The sequence below is a fragment of the Equus przewalskii genome, chromosome 17 (genome assembly GCF_037783145.1).
Source record: "Equus przewalskii isolate Varuska chromosome 17, EquPr2, whole genome shotgun sequence".
Taxonomy (NCBI): Eukaryota; Metazoa; Chordata; class Mammalia; order Perissodactyla; family Equidae; genus Equus; species Equus przewalskii.
This window is the reverse complement of record NC_091847.1, coordinates 19,223,416-19,242,332: the sequence shown is the minus strand read 5'-3', so window position 1 is coordinate 19,242,332 and position 18,917 is coordinate 19,223,416. Positions and strand designations below refer to the sequence as shown.

The window sequence follows — 18,917 nt, the reverse complement described above, 5'->3', positions numbered from 1 at the left end:
TGGTACAGTGAACATCATACTGTGTATAAATTTTTTTTCCCCCTTTGGGTAAATTCCTAGGCATAGGATTGCAGAGACTAAGAATACAAACATCTTTCATGGTCTTAAACAGGATGTGCTTTCCAACAGCGGTGGTACAAGGATGAGACAGTTTATGCTAACCTTATCAGCATGAGTACCTCTTTAGCAATTTTTGCTTATTTTTAGAAGCTATAATAGTTACTTGCTTACCTTTCAAGCTTTTATGAAACTTAGAGGTCAAAATAATAGCAACCAGTTTTTGAGGACTTGCTGTGTGTGTGTGTGTTATGTCTTATCCTAGCAGCACCCAGACAGGCATATGGTATTATCTTTTTTTAGGCAGGCCAACAAAACTTCTCTTAGCCTCAGTAACTTGCCTGACTTTTCATACCTGATAATTGATGCTGAGCCATGAATATTAGAACTCAGATATATTTGACTGCAAAGCATGTGTTCTTTATACTATATCAAGCTACCTTTCCTTTATTTGTTTGGGAAATCGTTAACATGGGACTGTTCTAGAATATAGAATATTTTTCTTTGGAATTTTATAAATAAATACTGTTTCCTTCAAGTATGTCAGGGACTGAGTTCCAGATTTGAAGATCTGTGAATAGTCCTATGTTAAAAGGAATTCTTTTTTTTCTCATTTCCTCTGCTCCCGCCTCCCCCTACCACCACCACAAAAAGATGTACTACAGTGTTGCTTCTGTTAACAGTATTGTATTGTGCATGGTTATCTTAGACAAAAATAACCTTTTGTATCTAGTGGGGTTTCTAGTATCTTTATTGCAATATAATTTACATATCATAAAGTTTACCCCTTTAAAGTGTATGGTTCAATGGTTTTAGTATATTAACAGAGTTGTACACCAAACTAAGTTTAAAACATTTTGATCCCTCAAAAAGGAGTTCTGTACACACTAGCAGCCCCTCCTCGTTCTCTCCCCCAGCCACAGGCAGCTGCTCCTCTACTTCAGTGTCTCTGTCTGGACATTTCGTATAAACGGAATCATATGCTATGTTGTCTTTGTGACTGCCTTCTTCCATTTAGCTTAATGTTTTCAAGATTCATTCTTGTTCAGCATGCATCAGCACTTCAGTTCCTTTTATTCCCAGTGATATTGTCATACGTATATTACCGCATGTAATTCATCAGTTAATGGACATTTGAATGTTTCTACTTTGGCTTTTATAAGTAATGCTGCTATGAACACTGGTGAATAAGTTTTTACCATTTTTGTGTGTGTGTGTGGTACAATATATATCAAATTTACCATTTAAACATTTTTATACGTACATTTCAGTGGCATTAAGTACATTCAAGTTGTGCAGCCATCACCAACATCCGTCTTCAGAACTTTCTCATCTTCCCAAACTGACACTCTATTCCCATTAAACAATAATTCCCCCTTCTCTGTCCCCTAGAAATCACCATTCTACTTTCTGTCTCTGAATTTGATTATTCTAGGTCCCTCATATGGTGGAATCATACAGTATTTGTCCTTTTATGACTGGCTCATTTCACTAGCATAGTGTATTCAAGGGTCATTTACGTTGTAAAATCTCTCAGAATTTCCTTTTTAAGACTGAATAATGCATTCTTCATTGTATGTATTTATCATATTTTGTTTATCCATTCATCCATCAATGAACATTTGGGTTGTTTCCATCTTTGAGCTATCGTAAATAATGCTGTTGTGAACATTGGCTTACAAGTATCTGTTTAGGTACTTGCTTTTGATTCTTCTATACTTTAAATTCAGTTCTCTTAAGTTTGGGTCCTTGATCCATTTTGAGTTAATTTTTGTATATGGTGTGAAGTCGGGGACCAGCTTTATTCTTTTGTATGTGGATATCCAGTTATCTCAAAATCAAGACTGTTCTTTTGCCCCATTGAATTGTTTTAGTACTCTTGTCGAAAATCAGTTGACCATAAATATGAGGGGTTATTTCTGGATTCTCTGTTATATTTCATTTATCTTTATGTCTGTCCTTAGGCCAGTACCGCACTGTCTTGATTACTATAGCTTTGTAGTAAGTTTTTAAATCAGGAAGTGTGGGTCATGCAACTCTTCTTTTCTTCCCCCCAGATTGTTTTAGCTATTCTGAGTCCCTTGACTTTCCATAGGAATTTTAGAATCAGCTTGTAAGTTTCTACAAAGAACCCAGCTATGATATTAAGAGGAATTGCATTGAATCTGTAGATCAGTTTAAGGTGTATTGGCTTTTTCACATTAAGTCTTCTGATCTGTGAACATGGAATATCTTTCCATTTATTTAGGTCTTTCATTTCTTTCAGCAGTGTTTTGTAGTTTTCAGGGTATAGGCTTTCATTTCTTTTGTTAAATTTGTTTCTAAGTATTTTATTCTTTTTGATGCTATTGTAAGTGGAACTGGTTTCTTATTTTCATTTTTGGGTTGTTCATTGCAAGTGTATAGAGATACAATTGATGATCTTTGATCTTGCAGAACTCATTTATTCGTTCTGTTTTAGTGAATTCCATAGGATTTTCTTATAAGATCATGTCATCTGCAAATAGTGATAGTTGTTTTTCTTTTCAAATCTGGGTGCTTTTTTCTTTTTCTTGCTTACTTGCCCTGCCTAGACCATTCTGTATAATGTTGAACAGGAGTGGTGAGAGCAGGCATCTGTGTCTTGTTCCTGATCTTAGGGGGAAAGCATTCAGCCTTTTACCATTAAGTATGATGTTAGCTATGGGTTTTCATAGATGCCCTTTATCAGGTTGAGGGAAAGTCTCTTCTATTTCTAGTTTGTTAAGCTTTTATCATGAAAAGGTGTTGGCTTTTGTCACATGCTTTTTCTACATCCATTGAGACAGCTCTTTTACAATCTTAACATGGCGTATTACTGATTTTTAGATGTTAAATCAACATTGCATTTTTGGAATAAATCTCACATTCAGCTTTTTCTTGTTTTGTTTTTTAAGTTCATGGCCTTCTAATAGATTGTTGTTGCTAAACTATTTACTATTAAAGACTTCTTTTAAAATTGATGTTTTTGTCATGTATGAACTTCATCTTCCATTTGACAGGAATGGATTTAAATCTATATCAAAGGCCAGAGGAGATAAGGCTTTTCTACTTGATGTATGGCATCGGTCTTTATGAATTGCTTAAGCTTAATGCCTTTCTCAAATGTTTTTTAAGAAACTTAAATTCTTAATTGATATAAATCCTGTCAGCTGACATTCCTGGAAAGGAGGCTTGTAGTCACATATTAATGAATATGATAACCTTGAACAGGCACGTGGAGGAATTCAGTCCCAGAGCTGTCTACACCAGTGGGAAAGCATCCAGTGCTGCTGGCCTAACAGCAGCTGTTGTGAGAGATGAAGAATCTCATGAGTTTGTCATTGAGGCTGGAGCTTTGATGCTGGCCGATAACGTAAGAACATTTTACACTCTTGGATGTAAAGAAAGCAGAATAGCCCCTATCAGTAGAGGCGTATAAGTTTCTGTTAAAAAGATGTCCTTAAAAAAAAGTATTTTTAGTAAATCATAGTCTGATTAATCTAGAATTTAATTGGGATTGTCATCATTAATCAGCACTTTTGAACCTGTCTAGATTGTATTGCTTGCCCTGAGCATGTGTAGTTACTGTGACTTGTACTTCCCAGCAGTTTTTCCTTTCTAGACTCTGACACCCCTTTGAGTATGTCTGTTGCATTTTACATGTATTTGACATAGATCAATTAGCTCTGTGAATTTATACAAGTTGTAGTTATACATGCTTGTAAACATTATGTTCCAACTTCACCCTTCACTTTCCAAGCCTAAAATCAATGCTGAGGCGACCCAGAATATTTTGACCTTGAGATTTACACAGTGTTTTGTTTTGTTTTGGTTTGGGTTTTGGTGAGGAAGATTGGCCCTGAGCTAACATCTGTTGCCAATCCTCCTCTTTTTCCTTGAGGAAGATTGTCCCTGAGCCAACATCTGTGCCAATCTTCCTCTATTTTGTATGTGGGATGCCAACACAGCATGGTTTGATGAGTGGTGTCTCGGGCTGCACCTAGGATCTGAACCCGCAAACCCCGAGTCGCCAAACCAGTTTGTGCGAACTTAACCACTACACCACTGGGCCAGCCCCTACACAATGTTTTGATGTTGAGTAAAAGTGCAATGAGTGACTTTCTGTTTTTCAGTCTTGCTGTTAGTTTAAAATGAGTCAAAGCGGGTAGTTCCTTCTACCTCGGAGATCTATTGAACTATCTTACTCTAGTAGAGAGAATTGGGATTGTTTACTTGCCTATCTTCCAGTCGTTTAGAGAATGGAAAGGTCTCTGTAGTAGCAAACTTTGAGCTTACTTGCCATTTGACATCTGAAAGAATTTCTTAGGCTAGATTTGCTTGGTTCCAGGGTGTGTGTTGTATTGATGAATTTGATAAGATGGATGTGCGGGATCAAGTTGCTATTCATGAAGCTATGGAACAGCAGACCATCTCCATTACGAAAGCAGGAGTGAAGGTAGGTGTGTTCTTCTGTTCACTGTCCTGTGCCTTAGCCTTGTAGATTAATGCAGCTCCAGAGACATTCACTGGCTGAAATGCATTACTTCAACATGAAACCTGTTGTTTGAAATAGAAAACACAGCCCTGAGGATTATTAATCCAAATTATAGGTGCTACTTAGGGTACTGTGAAAATGTATTGCTGTGATAGAGAGTAGAGGTGAAGTTTTTAGCACTTCTCTTCTCAAAATTTCCACAGAGCTTCTGTGTTCTTTAATAAAGCATGCTTCCAATTGTAACAAAAATAATCAAACTTGACAAATTATTTAATGAAAATAATAAGTACAACATTGTAACCAGCATTAGAGAGAAACAAAAATTTTTAAATAAAATTAATATATTCAAGTAATTAAGGAAAATTTAAGCAGTATACTAAAATATAAATTAAAAAGAGAAATCTTCCCCTGCAACTCCCCGCACCAATAAATGCTCAGAAGTACCTGCTGAGTTTATGCCCCTTTCAGGAATATCTTATACATAAATAAGCATAATATGTACAGTTTTATTTCTTGGTCATTTAACTTCTTAGTCTTATTTTGGCGAGCTTTCTATATCAGTACATATTAGATCCACTGTGGTTTTTTATTACTCCATGGTTTTCAAGTGTAGGTACCCCAATTTGGCTTATTAGACTCTTATAGAGTGACATGTGGGTCCTTTCCAGCCTTTGTATTACGAACAATCTTCTAGTAAACATCCTTGAATACATATCTTCCTGTACCTAGCTGCAAGATAAATTCCTAATAAGAAATGGCTGGCTTAAAGGGTATGCATATCATACCACCACCATCCTGTGGGAGTGCCTATTAGCACGCTATGTATTATCACATTTTAATTTTGATGGTTCAATAGATGAAAAGTGATATCTTATTATTTTGGTTTGCATTTAGTTAATTATGAGTGAGATTGAGTATTTTGTCATGTGTTTATTAGATATTCCAGATGTCTTTTTAAACCTGTCATGATTCTTTCTTTTGTGGTCAGGCTACTCTGAATGCCAGGACGTCCATTTTGGCAGCAGCAAACCCAATCAGTGGACATTATGACAGATCAAAATCATTGAAACAGAATATAAATTTGTCAGCTCCCATCATGTCCCGATTTGATCTCTTCTTTATACTTGTGGATGAATGTAATGAGGTAACCACATGAGCTGTCGCTCTTAGCTTCTTTGTTACTTCCAATTTGAGTAATTGAGTGAGACAGGCTGGAAGTTGTATTCCTGAACAGCTGGTGCATGTATTTGCATTGACCTTTCATTTCTCTCAGAGTGGCCCAAGATTGGGCAAAGGATTTTTATTAAGCAATTCAAAATAAAGTCACTTGAATTACTGGTGTGTGTGTGTGCACGCGTGCGAGTGTGAGGAAGATTGGCCCTGAGTTAGCTGACATCTGTTGCCAATCTTCCTCTTCTTGCTTGAGGAGGACTGTCACCGAGCTAACTCTGTGCCAGTCTTCTTCTATTTTTTCCATGTGGGACACTGCCATAGCGAGGCTTGACAAGTGATGCTAGGTCCATCCATACCCGGGATCCGAACCTGCAAACCTAACCACCATGCCACCGGGTTGGCCCCTGTTTTTTAATTCACAAAAGAAAAAAAGAAAACATATTACAATTAATTCCCAGCTATACTTTTTTAAGATTTTTATAAGAATTTTTTTCTTTCATTGGGTGTGGTGGTTTTTGGGGTTTTTTTGGGTTTTGTTCAAATCATGAGTCATTTGTCCTCCTGTATCTTCCCATCAAGTTGTTGAATGTGTATCACGTTTTTTTCTTAATTATGTAACTTTTAAGATTGAATGTAAAATTGTGGATTTGCTTGAATTCTAACATGTTAGTATTAGAGATATTTATACTTAGACTTAAATATTTAACAACATTGCACAGCTAAGATGTGCGCAGAATTACAGAATGACATTCTGTAGAAGCTAGTATCATAGGCTCTACTTTTAATTGTTGAGCATGCATTAGGCACAATGCCCACCTCTTGCTTACAGTGAAACTTTAAATGTTAGCTAAATAAGAGTTGCCTTCCAGTATGTGAATGTTTGGAAAGTTTTAGTCTTTTATGTTTTGGTTTGTTTTTTTCCTTCACAAATCCATATAACTATTTGACCCAAACTCCCCCATCCCCCATAGTTGAAACTTGTCTGATTTTCATATGTTCCTGTTTGTACATGATTCATTAAATTAATTTTTAACCTTTTGTTGGAAATAATTTCAAACTTACAGAAAAGTTGCAAGAAATAGAGTAGTGCATATAGCACCCATATACTCTTTATTCAGTTCACATATTAACATTTGGCCCTATTTGCTTTATCATTTGCTGTCTATATCTCTATGTTTTTCTGTACCATTTGAGAGTAAATTGCATATTTTTAGTATGATTTTATTTTCTTCAATGTTAATAACAATTCTATGATGATTATCTTCATATATTCATAAGCTGCAATATAATGTAGTGGCTCAGAGCCTGGACTCTGAAGGTAGACTGTTCAAATCCTGGCTCCATCACTTACTAATTACTATGTTGGGCAAGTTACTTAACCTCTCTGGGCCTCACTTTGCTCATCTGTAAAATGAGGATAATATTACCTACCTAATAAGGCTTTTGTGAGGGTTGCATGAGTTAATGCTTCTAGATACAAGGCAACAGTGCCTGGCATACACTGGTGGCCCTAGAAATCTTAATTCTGCTATTATGATTAAAGTCAGTTAATTCCTTCAGGAATATTCTTAGAGTAGAGCAAAGGTATGCATCTAAAATTTTGATTTTAAATGAAACTGGTACCAAACTTTCCTCAGAAACTTGATACCCATTAACACATCTTTCAGTGACATATTACAGCTTGTTTTTAGCTGTCAATAATTTCTTAATGCCTGGGATAGTCTGAAGTGGATATTGCTGTGGCTGATCAAAGTGATTTTCTTATTTGAATTAGGTTACAGATTATGCTATTGCCAGACGTATAGTAGACCTGCATTCAAGAATTGAGGATTCGATTGATCGTGTCTACTCCCTTGATGATATCAGGAGGTATCTTCTTTTTGCAAGACAGTTTAAACCCAAGGTAACCTGCGCTTTTGTACTGTAATAGGGCATGGTGGGCATATGAAAGTGGCATTTTCACAAAAAGCTTATATGGAAATTAACTGAACCTGTACTTGGTTGGGTTTTTTGTTTGTATGTGTTAAGAACAGCTTGTTTCTTCAGAGAGAGCTGAGAAAAGGGAATTTTAAAAAAACTGAATAATTCTATTGCTTTTACTTGTTAGGTGCTAATAGAAAGATTTTTATGGGTAAAGAGTTTTGAATAACCAAATAACGTAGGACGTCCTTTTATTTCAACCATTATTCCTAAGAATCTTAAAACTGTGTATGTGCTTAAATCCATAGTCTACCGAATGCTCTCCAGTCTGTGTGAGGAAAAGCTTGGATCCCTCCAGGTCATTGTGAGGAATGTGAATTACTGTTTTACAGTAATTGATGTAGTTCATTGGGTTGAATCTGCACTGGACCCAGGATACTCCCTTGGGCATTTATTTTTGGAATAAACCTCGTAATGCATCTGTTTTGTTTGGCATTTTTCTAAAATAGAATATGAAAAGAAAAGATTCTGGTTGAGTTTTTTGGACTATGGTCTAGCTTGACTTTTGGGAGTTACCTTAGATTTTAATTATCCCTCACCTTCACTTGATTATCCGTAATATTGGGATTGACCCTCACTGTCCCCAAAGAAGCTCAGTCATTAAAAACTAAGGGTGATGGGTCCCTTCTCTGTGAGAGGCATTTGTTCCCCGTATGTACTGGTCCCTCTGTGACTTTGGCATCCTTCCTTGATGTATTGAGTTCCTTGCTCTGAAAAACTGAGGGTTTTTTCCTATGCCTCACTTTGTTGTTATTATTCAACAAATAATAAAATTTACTGAAATAGGTGGTGTATATATATATTGACTTTTTCTCAGAGACAGCATGGGTTAATTAACTGAGCCTCAAGAATAGCCTGAGCATTAATTTGTTTAATGAGCTTTGGCATTTTTTAGAAATGGCCATTTGCTTAAATACTAATCCTGCTGTCTTCCTATTCATAAAATTGACACATGGAATTCACAGGCCCCTTTAGTGTTAATTTATTTTTGAAAGGCATTTCAGTCTTATTTCTTTGTCATTGACTTCAGAGTTTTGACTCTCTCAGTTCCCCAAAGTGTCTCCACCTGGAAGGCTCTTAAACTTAGGTTTAACGCAGCTCTCATTAAGTAGAAGTGCTCTCACTTGAGTGATGTTCTGAAACAGATTTCTAAAGAGTCAGAGGACTTCATCGTGGAACAGTATAAACGTCTCCGGCAGAGGGATGGTTCTGGCGTAACCAAGTCTTCATGGAGGATTACAGTGCGGCAGCTCGAGAGCATGATCCGCCTGTCTGAAGCGATGGCTCGGATGCACTGCTGTGATGAGGTCTCAAAGTCACCTTAGCATAAGGAGGAGGAGAAACCGACTTGTTGGCTTATAAGCATGTATTTAATCTTTGGTATAGGACATACCGGCTTTCGCTGCAGATGTATTTTTGTATAACTATTGAGTGCTCATAGGATGCGTGACTCTGGGATTTCTCCCTTTGAGAAGGTTGCTGTCGATCATTTATTGAGTGCAGTAGTTACATTAATAGTAATGAGATAATGATGTCAAGGATTATGAGTACGTATAGAAGTGAGTTACCGTTCATGCCATTCATTCAAGAAAAATTAGTTTAAACTCTACAATGTGCTAGGCCTCTGGGCTGGGGATACAGATAGGATAAGGTAGCCCCCGGCCTCAAAGGGAACTCTCCCCTTAGGTTTGTGTAGTGTTTGGTTATTAAACTGTCCATGTCATTGGGTATTTAGAGAGCAAATGCGGAGCAGGGTAGAAGGGCATTCAAGCCCTCATCTCTGCTTCAAGCAAAGCAGCCCTGCTTTTACTTAGCTTTATATATTAAACAGTGTAAGATTTTATTTGAAGAAAGAGTTGGCTATTTTTCTTTTGATAGTATGATTGAGGTATAATTTACATCAAAGAAAATGTGTAGCTTTGACTTTTTACATATACCCTTGTGACTATCGAGCTCAAGATAAAGAACGTTTCTATCATCCCAGAAAGTTCCTTTGTGCCCTTTTTCAATCTTAGCCCCCTTCCCACAAGTAACCAGTGTTCTGATTTCAATCACCATTTCTATCCCTATAGATTCAGTTTTTGTCTTTTTTTCTTTTTATTTAATTTTTCAAGTTCTCTGATATGGTGCTTTGCTCTTTACAAAGTACTTTCACGCTGTCTTATTTGATATTTTTTGATTCACCTGACATTTAATGGACATCTTTGTGGGATAAGAGATGAATAAGAGAGCCCCTGCCTTCCATTGCTGATAATCTGGTAGGAGCAAGACATACATTTAATTAAGCATGTGAAATACCAGAGGGAGGATATTATTATGGAGTGTCACCAGCAAAGAGTGCAGAGATTAATTCTTTCCTAAAGAAGGGGAAGGGTTTAGGGAGGTGCCAACATTTAAACTTGATCACTGCAGGGTATGTAGAATTTTGATAGACTTTTTTAGAGTGAAGGTCGAAAGTTTTGCAAGAGTGAAGGGTATCTGGAGGAATATAGTGGGATCTGCAGAGAAGGAATAGGTCATGGTGGAGGGGAATTCGTAAAAATCAGGCTTCTTTAAAATTCTTTAAAAACCATGGTTCTATTCAAAATATATTACGATACACATCTAAAAAAGTAAATAAATAAAACAAACCATGGTTCTTCATTTCTGCCATTTGTACCCTTTTTTTCATTGTGATGTTTCCTAAGTTGTGTTTTATAGAACTAACCTGTGTGAGAGGAATCTCTAATAGATTTTTCTTTCTTTTTGTCACTCTTTTTCACCATTCTGGTGAATTTATGGTGCTATCTCATATCTTATGTGTGTGTGTGAGAGCAGAGGCTGTGAGAAAACCAATATACCACTATGACTCTGTATGGAGAAAATCTGTTTGGTCTGTCAAGAAGAGTGACTTACTGATTTGCCGCTTCTTGGTTGGTTTAGGTCCAGCCTAAACACGTGAAGGAAGCTTTCAGGTTACTGAACAAATCAATCATTCGTGTAGAAACACCTGATGTCAATCTGGACCAAGAAGAAGAGGCCCAGATGGAGGTAGATGAGGGCCCAGATGGCATCGATGGTGAGTCGTTTGTTCATGACTGTTCTGGAGTTAGGGACCAGAATGTCCTCTGAGACATCACAGTAAAAGTGCACTCTTTGGTGGTTATGAAGTCTGTCTAGCAAAGGGAAAAATGGATCTTGAATTTTATTAACTGTTTACAAGTTAAAATACAATTAAATAGCTGATATAAAATATATATGCTTAAAAGACTGAAAGAAAATATACCAAAATGATGATAGTGGACTTAATTCCTTTGGGCTTATTTGTATTGTTATTTTGCTTTTGAATTAAAAACTTTCTCAAGTACGTTAGAACAGACACAGCAGAAATTTAAGTTTTGTCTATAATGTTGTAAATGCACTTTTAGATTATGAAATCTTTCTGTCTCCCATCATTCCCATTCCTTCCTAATTATTTTTTGCTTTCACTAGTAGCATTTACAAATTTGCTTCTAATTTATTTGTAAAACTACTAAACACGGAGTATGACTATATGCTTGTTTCGAAATTAGTATTAAAATATAACTAGTACATTTATAAACATTTGATAGGGGAGTGTTGGAGGCACAAAACTAATATTCAGAAGGTTAATATTTCACCTAGGTCGTGCTGACAGCCCTGCTCCTGTGAATGGAATCAACGGCCATGGTGAAGACATAAACCAAGATTCTATTCCGAAGGCCTCCTTAAGGCTGAGCTTCTCTGAATACTGCCGAATCTCTAACCTTATTGTGCTTCACCTCAGAAAGGTGGAAGAAGGTGAGTGTGCTAATGCTGCTCACATGCTCAGCCCTTTGCATAAAGTCTATTGGCACAAACCACTTCTGATTGCTACAGATTGTATTGTTGTGTCAGAAGAAATGATAAATTGTTAGACAAGGTCACTTTAGCAAAGGGTATCTACAGAGTATGCCAGCCTGGACGTTTCCCCACAAGTTCATCGTCAGGCAAAGGTTTATGGATAATTCTTGTTAATGTCCTTGGCCTATTTTAATTTGGGATTATTTGGGATAATACTGCAGAATTTGGGATCTGATAATGTATAAAGAAACACTGAACAAATGGCTTTTTGTTTTGTTTTGTTTTGGTGAGGAAGATCAGCCCTGAGCTAACATCTATGCCGATCTTCCCCTATTTTGTATGTGGGACACTGCCACAGCATGGCTTGATGAGTGGTGTGTAGGTCTGTGCCCAGGATCCAACCTGTGAACTCCGGCCCACCTAAGCGGAGCACACGAACGTAACTGCTATGCCACTGGGCTGGCCCCTAACAAATGTTTTTACAGATGCAAAATCACTGTTCCTTACAATGGCTTTGTTTAAAATGGATAGACTCCTAGAGTATTTATATTTCATAGGCAAGTAGTTGAACTCAAAAGCCTATATTAGCCAAGTATATTCCAATCTAGAAATTGAAATAAAGATCCTCATTTCTCCATAGGAAAGTGTAATATCTAGGCATTAGTGTGCTTCCTGCCCCTAACTGCTTTACCATGCTATTCCAAGTTTTATCAACCTGTAGTTAGCCAGAAAGCAGAAGGAAAATGATGAATTCAAGGAGTCGAACTTGAATTTCAGTTTGGTGGTTAACCATCGGGTAATTCTTATTTAAAAGTTCCAATATGCTGGCTTCCGGACATTCTGTTTCATCACAGTGTCTAATCTGCAATGGAAGAAGAGAACACCAGAGGTTGTCTTAGCTTCATAAAGATTTGAGCTCTTTACTTTCTGCCCTCACTCCCTTGGGAACTGTGGGTCAGTGGGAAGGAGGAGAGAAGGCAGTAAAGGGGCCACTAGGACAGACAGGTTTTAGCCCCACTCCCTTCTAAAAAGATTCGGGAGCTCACATGTTCTTGTGTTCACGTTACTTCATTAGTCTCTTTCTCTCTGGTGCAACTAAGTTTTAAACATGGCAAACAGCTGATGGAGCAAGGATATGATTAGCACCCAGACGCTGTCTGCATTCCACAGATAAATTCTGCTAGGTCTTCTTCCTTGCCTTAAAAAAAGAAAAACACTGTTCACCCAGCCAAGTAAGTTATTAATTCTCAGCTGTTCTCTAGTCCAGCACAGGGAGCACAACTTTAAACCAAGGACGTCACTTCCCCAGGAACATTTGAAGAAACCACTGAAGTGTAGCCCATAAAAAAAATTTTTCAAAGGCATTATCATTGTAAAACTAGAGTTTTCCTATTTTGAATTCTCATTTTATTAGCAATTCCTAGAATCAAGACTAAGTAGAGTTTTCTTTTATTATACTTTATTTCTGTGATAGTTATATTATCTAGGTTCCACCATTTCTTGTGAATTTAGAGTTCTGCTTTAGACTCTAGGCAGACAGGAGTAAATTAGTAACTTTTTGTTTTGAGTGACCACTCATGGATTTCAATTCTTGATTGACCTCAATTTCATAGTCTTCCCTTTTCCAAAGAGGAAAAGTTATATTTAAACAGTTTTTCGTGCTGTTGCTTAATTCCTAATTTATGCTTTCAGTTGCTGTTGACAAACATTCTCATAGGTGATGAAGGATAAGAAGATGAAGGAAACACCTTCTTCCTTTGAAATCTTAATAGCTTTAAGAAACTTGTTTCTTATAGTGTCTATTTTATTAGATTTTTCTCTTCGGGATAAAATAAGGCATACTTTAATACAAGTAATATGACAGGTTATTTCAGGCTTGTGCTGGAACATTGCAAATCTTATTTCAGGAGATGTGGTTTCTGACAGGTTGATGGTTATCTAATCTGTACATTATCTTGTTGTGTATGCAAACTCCAAGAACTGGCAATACAATTTGCTAGGAGGATAATTTAATCCTTTTAAAATGTATTTTTTGTTGCAGAAGAGGATGAGTCGGCATTAAAGAGGAGTGAGCTTGTTAACTGGTACTTGAAGGAAATCGAATCAGAAATAGATTCTGAAGAGGAACTTATAAATAAAAAGAGAATCATAGAGAAAGTCATTCATCGACTCACCCACTACGTACGTACAGAACTGCACTTGCTCAAGTATTAATGAGGGAGGGAGTTCATGCCTCCTATCTGTGTAGGTCCATTAGGTGTTCATTTATTTTGAATCATTAGCATCTAGTCAGAATTAGGAGCTATAAAACAAGAGAGAATTAACAGCAATTAATTGATTTATTTCCTCTGCTAAAATAAACAGAACTTAAGTTAAATCTGGGAAGGTGGTTTTAGGGTCTTACTACTGGAGTGTTTTTAACTTTTTGTTTTCCACTCCCATTACCATAAATCTTTAAGCATCCTGACCACTCACCTATTTTCTACGTTTCATCTTCCTCATACCTTTACCTCCCACGTTACCCAGCTTACAGTCTATGGTCCATCTCATAATAACCCTTTGACCCTCAACTTGATTCTCTCTCTGTTTTACTTGCTTGGCAATACCCCAGCCTTGGTTAGTCTAATTCTTTTTCTCTACCTATATCCAAGCAGTTTAAGTATCTGGAGAAAAGCGTACAACCACGTGTCCATTCTTATCGTAAATTCATGACCACAGTTCTCAAGTGGACAGTTCTTTACTTCTGTCTTAGTGACCTCACAGTTACACTGCCCAATGCTGTTACTTTCCCCTAGTTAGTTCATTGTCCCACTCCCTTAAAGGACCACTACATGCATACTTTCTCTCTGCTCAAATCAATTGGTCGTTCTCCGTATTTAACCTGTCAGCAGCATTTGTCACAGTTGATCACTCCTAGAAATACTTTGTTCACTTGCCTTCGGAGTCACCGTATTCTCCTGGGTTTACTCCTGTCTCCTTGGTTTTTCCTCTTGATCTCTTCCTGAGTCTTTCTCTTGTCTCTTTTTGGAGTACTGCGCTCAGTCCTCAGACTTCTTTTCTATTACATTTATTACCTAAGTGATCTCATTTCATTCTATGAATTTAAACCCACCTGCTGATGACTCCCAGATTTATGTCTCCAGCTCTCACCTCTCCTCTAAATTCCAGGTGTATGTAGCCAGCTGCCTACCTGCAAATTAATAGGCACCTCACACTTAACGTGTTCAAAACACTTCTCTCCCCGCTCCAGTGTTCCCATTTACTCAGCGGCTGTAGGCCACACACCTTAGAAGTTTCCTTGATTCCATTTTCCCCTCACAACTTTTCCTTCTAGTAGCAAACCCTGTGAGCCCTGCCTTCACTGTGCGTATTCTCACCATCTTCACATCCACCCATGCTTGGACTTCCATAGGAGCCTCCAACTGCCCGCCCTTGTATTGGCTCTCTGCCCAGCAGCCAGACAGATATTTTAACAAATCAAATTGTTTTAGTGCCCTTCCTTCCAGTTCTTCCCTCACGTTTAGGATAAAACCAGTCTCCATACTGTGGCCTGCAGAACCCTCCACGGTCAGCCCCGGGTCACCTCGCTCACCTCATTTCCTAGCACTCTTCCCCTTGGCCATCTTTGTTGAAGAATTGAATTTTTCTGTTCAAATGGCAGAGATTCAACCGTCCTACAGTTCTCTTCACAGTACTCAATATATAAATTTTATAGGTGTCACATATCAGGGTTTGTCACCTGTGGGAATCAATGAGTGTATGATTAGTTGTGTGTTGAGGGGTGGTGACAACAGCTACTCAGGTCGGAATTTAATAAGTGATATGTATGAAAATAAAGCTGAACTGGGATGGTGCGTGCCCAGAGTTGTCTTCCTAGTGGTGGGCAGTGTGTTGAACCAGGCCAGCTCTTCCCTCCATAGTGCCTCCCAGGATCAGTGTAAGATAAACTGACCAACACACAAAATTCACATTGGGACACATTCTAAAATCAACTGATCTAAACTGGGGTTACCTTTTTCAGTTTGACTCACCACCTGAGCTAACTCGCTACAAAAGACTAGCGAACTTGTACTGTGCTGATCAAACGTGCTGCCTTTGAGGGTGTGTTAGTACATAGAGTGAGTGCTTGAAAGTGTCCAGTGCCTCTTAGTGGCATTAGTGCTCATACTGTGGGACTTCCCTACCTTCTTAGGATCAAATCACTATTCTCTGAGTTTCTTGGTATGGGTTTGGCTAGGAGTCCTTCTCATTTGTGAAAATTTGAGACTGACTGATAAGAACATTGTGGCTTGAACTGTTATCAAGATTTCTAAGACACATGGCATGTTCTACTTTTTTATTAGTTAATAGCTCAGAGTGAAAATCTTCCTATGTTAATTATCTTTAGATTCTACATCTAACTGAGTTATGAATGAATGGTACATGAAAGAGTTCAGTGGCCAGTGATTTAAACTTAACATATTACTAAGTGAAAGTGAACACTTTTATCAGTGATAAACATATTTAACAGAGGATTTTACACAATTTCATAATCTTAAAATTCATGCATTATGTTCATTCTTTTTTGAAATTATAGGTACAAGTACTAGGTGTAATATGCCAAGAAACCTTATTAAAGTCACAATGTCTGTTGAGTTTACTTATATATTTTTTAATTTTTCAAAAGAGGTTTATGGTATGAAGAGGTGTATATTCTAAGGAGAAGGATTTAGCAGAACCTTGTTAATGATTTTAAGGTATCGTCCTTTTTCTAGGAGTTTCTAGCGGGGAAATGAAAGAAAATGTTGGTAGCATACATTAAGAAAAAAACTCAAGTCCTGTGTATCTGGGCACTTCTGTAATACTGCTGGAGACCTGAAGACAAATCTTTCTTTCATAGGATCATGTTCTAATTGAGCTCACACAAGCTGGATTGAAAGGCTCGACAGAAGGAAGTGAGAGCTATGAAGAAGATCCCTACCTGGTGGTTAACCCTAACTACCTGCTTGAAGATTGAGGTATTGAAAGTAGCTAACCCGAGAAACTGCAGCCTGCTGCCCCCTGGCCTGAGTCTGCATGGAGCTCTCCTAGAGAGAGGAATGCTTCTGGGAGTGATGCTTCAGGAATAAGAACAGAATTTGGATGGTTGTGTCATGTTTCTGTCATACGCTTTTATACCAACACAGGCTTTAGCCCTTTGTTTACTGTGCTGCTTTTCATGTGTAGGAGGGGGTCTGTTACTTATGATGTGTGTATCTTCCTGGGAAAATAACTTTTTCAATTACCAACTGCTGCTTTTTAATCAAAATAAAATAACTGGTTCTGCAGTTGTCTATTGGATTTATTTATACTCTACCTTAATTATTGCTTTCATCTTCTTGTGAATATGAGTCTTTCCCTTTTTACTTAATCTGGGACAAGGGGGTGGAAGTATGCCATTGTGATGAGCCTTTAGGATAGGTTCCTGTGAGGAGGAGTCCTTATTAGAATTGGTATGAAGGGTAAGGGGCCTTGGAGATGACTTTCCAAGGTTAATTCCAGTTCTGTTTTATTTTCTTTAAGAAAGTTTAAAAATAAGTTTATTGAAAATTTTTTAAATAATTTCCTTAACTCATGTGTCCTAAGAGTAATTTCTCAGAATTATTTTCTAACTGCTTTTTTAAGAGAAAATGTGTCATTGTCTATATTACAAACCATCCCCAAATATTATGGCTTTCTTCCAGGGAAAAATTGTTACTGTTTATGATAGTAACAGCCACTGAGACTTAGCTATAATCAGCATGTTCATGACACAGCAGTTCCTGTTGTTGCAGGTTTTAACAACAGATGGCATCCTGGGGCTGCAGAGCCAGTTACGGAATGTTGTTTGTGGCATGTGAGTTCACTAATAGTAACTTCACTCCACTGGCTTAAAACAGTAAGAGTGAGGGGAACTGGAAATGGATAAAGTTGCACACTTAGCAGATGCAGGGTATAAGCTCCTGTCAAAAGTATGTTCCTAATTAATGAGACTAGGAGAGGCTGTCGGGTCGAGGAAACCACGGGTGTAGGGTCTCAGGTTTCCTGTTGAGGCAGTTAGAAGATGCTAGTAAAAGGCATGGACAAATAAGCAGGACATTCAGGAACAGGTGACAGAACATTCTAGTGAAAACCCAGGAGACAGCAAGAAAGAGCCCCTCCCTGCACTGACTCCCAGCTTGTTAAATGGGGTGAAAATGTCCTGTAAAGAGAGAAATAGCATGACAGGAATTTGAACTTTAATTTGATCCAATATTTACCCGAAGGAGAATGTGAAGCCCAGGAAATAGGAGTCCCTTTCTGGTGAATCTGTCCTCCCCTCCCCAATTCTGTCGTTGGTGAGAGTGGGGGCTCCAGAGCAAGGGGGCAGGGGGGTCATTAATATAAATGAAGTCAGATTTTGTACATGTGAATAAGTGGGCTTACATTTCCACACACCCCCTTCCTCCGCATATTACTTCTCAGAGAGGTGAAGTGGCTAATGGATGATGGAGCATGTACCAGATCATTATAGAGAAAATTAGACAAATGTTCAGTAAGTGGATAGACGTAACATGTTCCTGAATGGGAAGTCTTGAATATTGTAAGTTGTCAACAGATCTATGAATTTAATGTATTTTCAACCAAATCCCAACAGATGTCCATCAGTAAGGAAATGACTAAATAAATTGTGATATAGCTATGCTGTGGGATATACAAACAAAAATGAGATAAACATAGACCTTTGAAATGGAAATATCTCTAGGACACATGGAAAAGAAAATGTGCAAATATAGTCATAGGAGCACCTAAATATATAAAGCAAATATTAACAGACCTAAAGAGAGAATAGACAGCAACACAATAATGGTAGGGGACTTTAATACCCCACTTTTCATCACTGGATAGTGCATCCAGACAGAATATCAGTAAGGAAACATTCACCTTAAACAACATGTTAGATCAGATGGACTTAACATATACACTACGTTCCATCCAAAAGCAACAGAATACACCTCCTCAAGTGCACATGGAACATTCTCCAGGACAGATTATATGTTAGGTCACAAAACAGGTCTTAATAAATTTAAGAAGATTGAAATCATATCAAGCATCTTTTCCAACCATAATGATATGAAACCAGAAATCAATTACAAGAAGAAAACTGGAAATTAAACAAATATGTGGAGATTAAACAACATGCTACTGAACAACCAATGGGTCAAAAGGAAAAAAAAATACCTTGATGCCAATGAAAATGGAAATACAACATACCAAAACTTGTGGGATGCAGCAAAAGCACTTCTAAGAAGAAAGTTCATAGAGACAAATACCTACATCAACAAACAAGAAAGATCTCAAACAACCTAACTTTTCACCTCAAGGAACTAGAAAA

The 18,917-nt window shown here is 37.6% G+C and overlaps 1 protein-coding gene across 2 annotated transcripts in view; it reads left to right on the top strand.

Annotated features, from left to right (window-relative positions):
- Positions 1-16,851, top strand: part of MCM6 (minichromosome maintenance complex component 6) — a 31,352-nt gene extending 14,501 nt beyond the window's left edge. Inside the window, exons 9-17 of one of the 2 annotated variants that reach the window (XM_008516928.2) lie at positions 3,289-3,430; positions 4,406-4,513; positions 5,541-5,696; positions 7,500-7,628; positions 8,851-9,012; positions 10,628-10,763; positions 11,348-11,503; positions 13,587-13,726; positions 16,425-16,851. In XM_008516928.2, the coding sequence (XP_008515150.1) occupies positions 3,289-3,430; positions 4,406-4,513; positions 5,541-5,696; positions 7,500-7,628; positions 8,851-9,012; positions 10,628-10,763; positions 11,348-11,503; positions 13,587-13,726; positions 16,425-16,541 (1,246 nt within the window). In that variant the 3' untranslated portion in view covers positions 16,542-16,851. The remainder of the gene's footprint in view (positions 1-3,288; positions 3,431-4,405; positions 4,514-5,540; positions 5,697-7,499; positions 7,629-8,850; positions 9,013-10,627; positions 10,764-11,347; positions 11,504-13,586; positions 13,727-16,424) is intronic. The other variant, XM_008516929.2, reaches the window with a different exon arrangement.
- Positions 16,852-18,917: the final 2,066 nt, after the last annotated feature.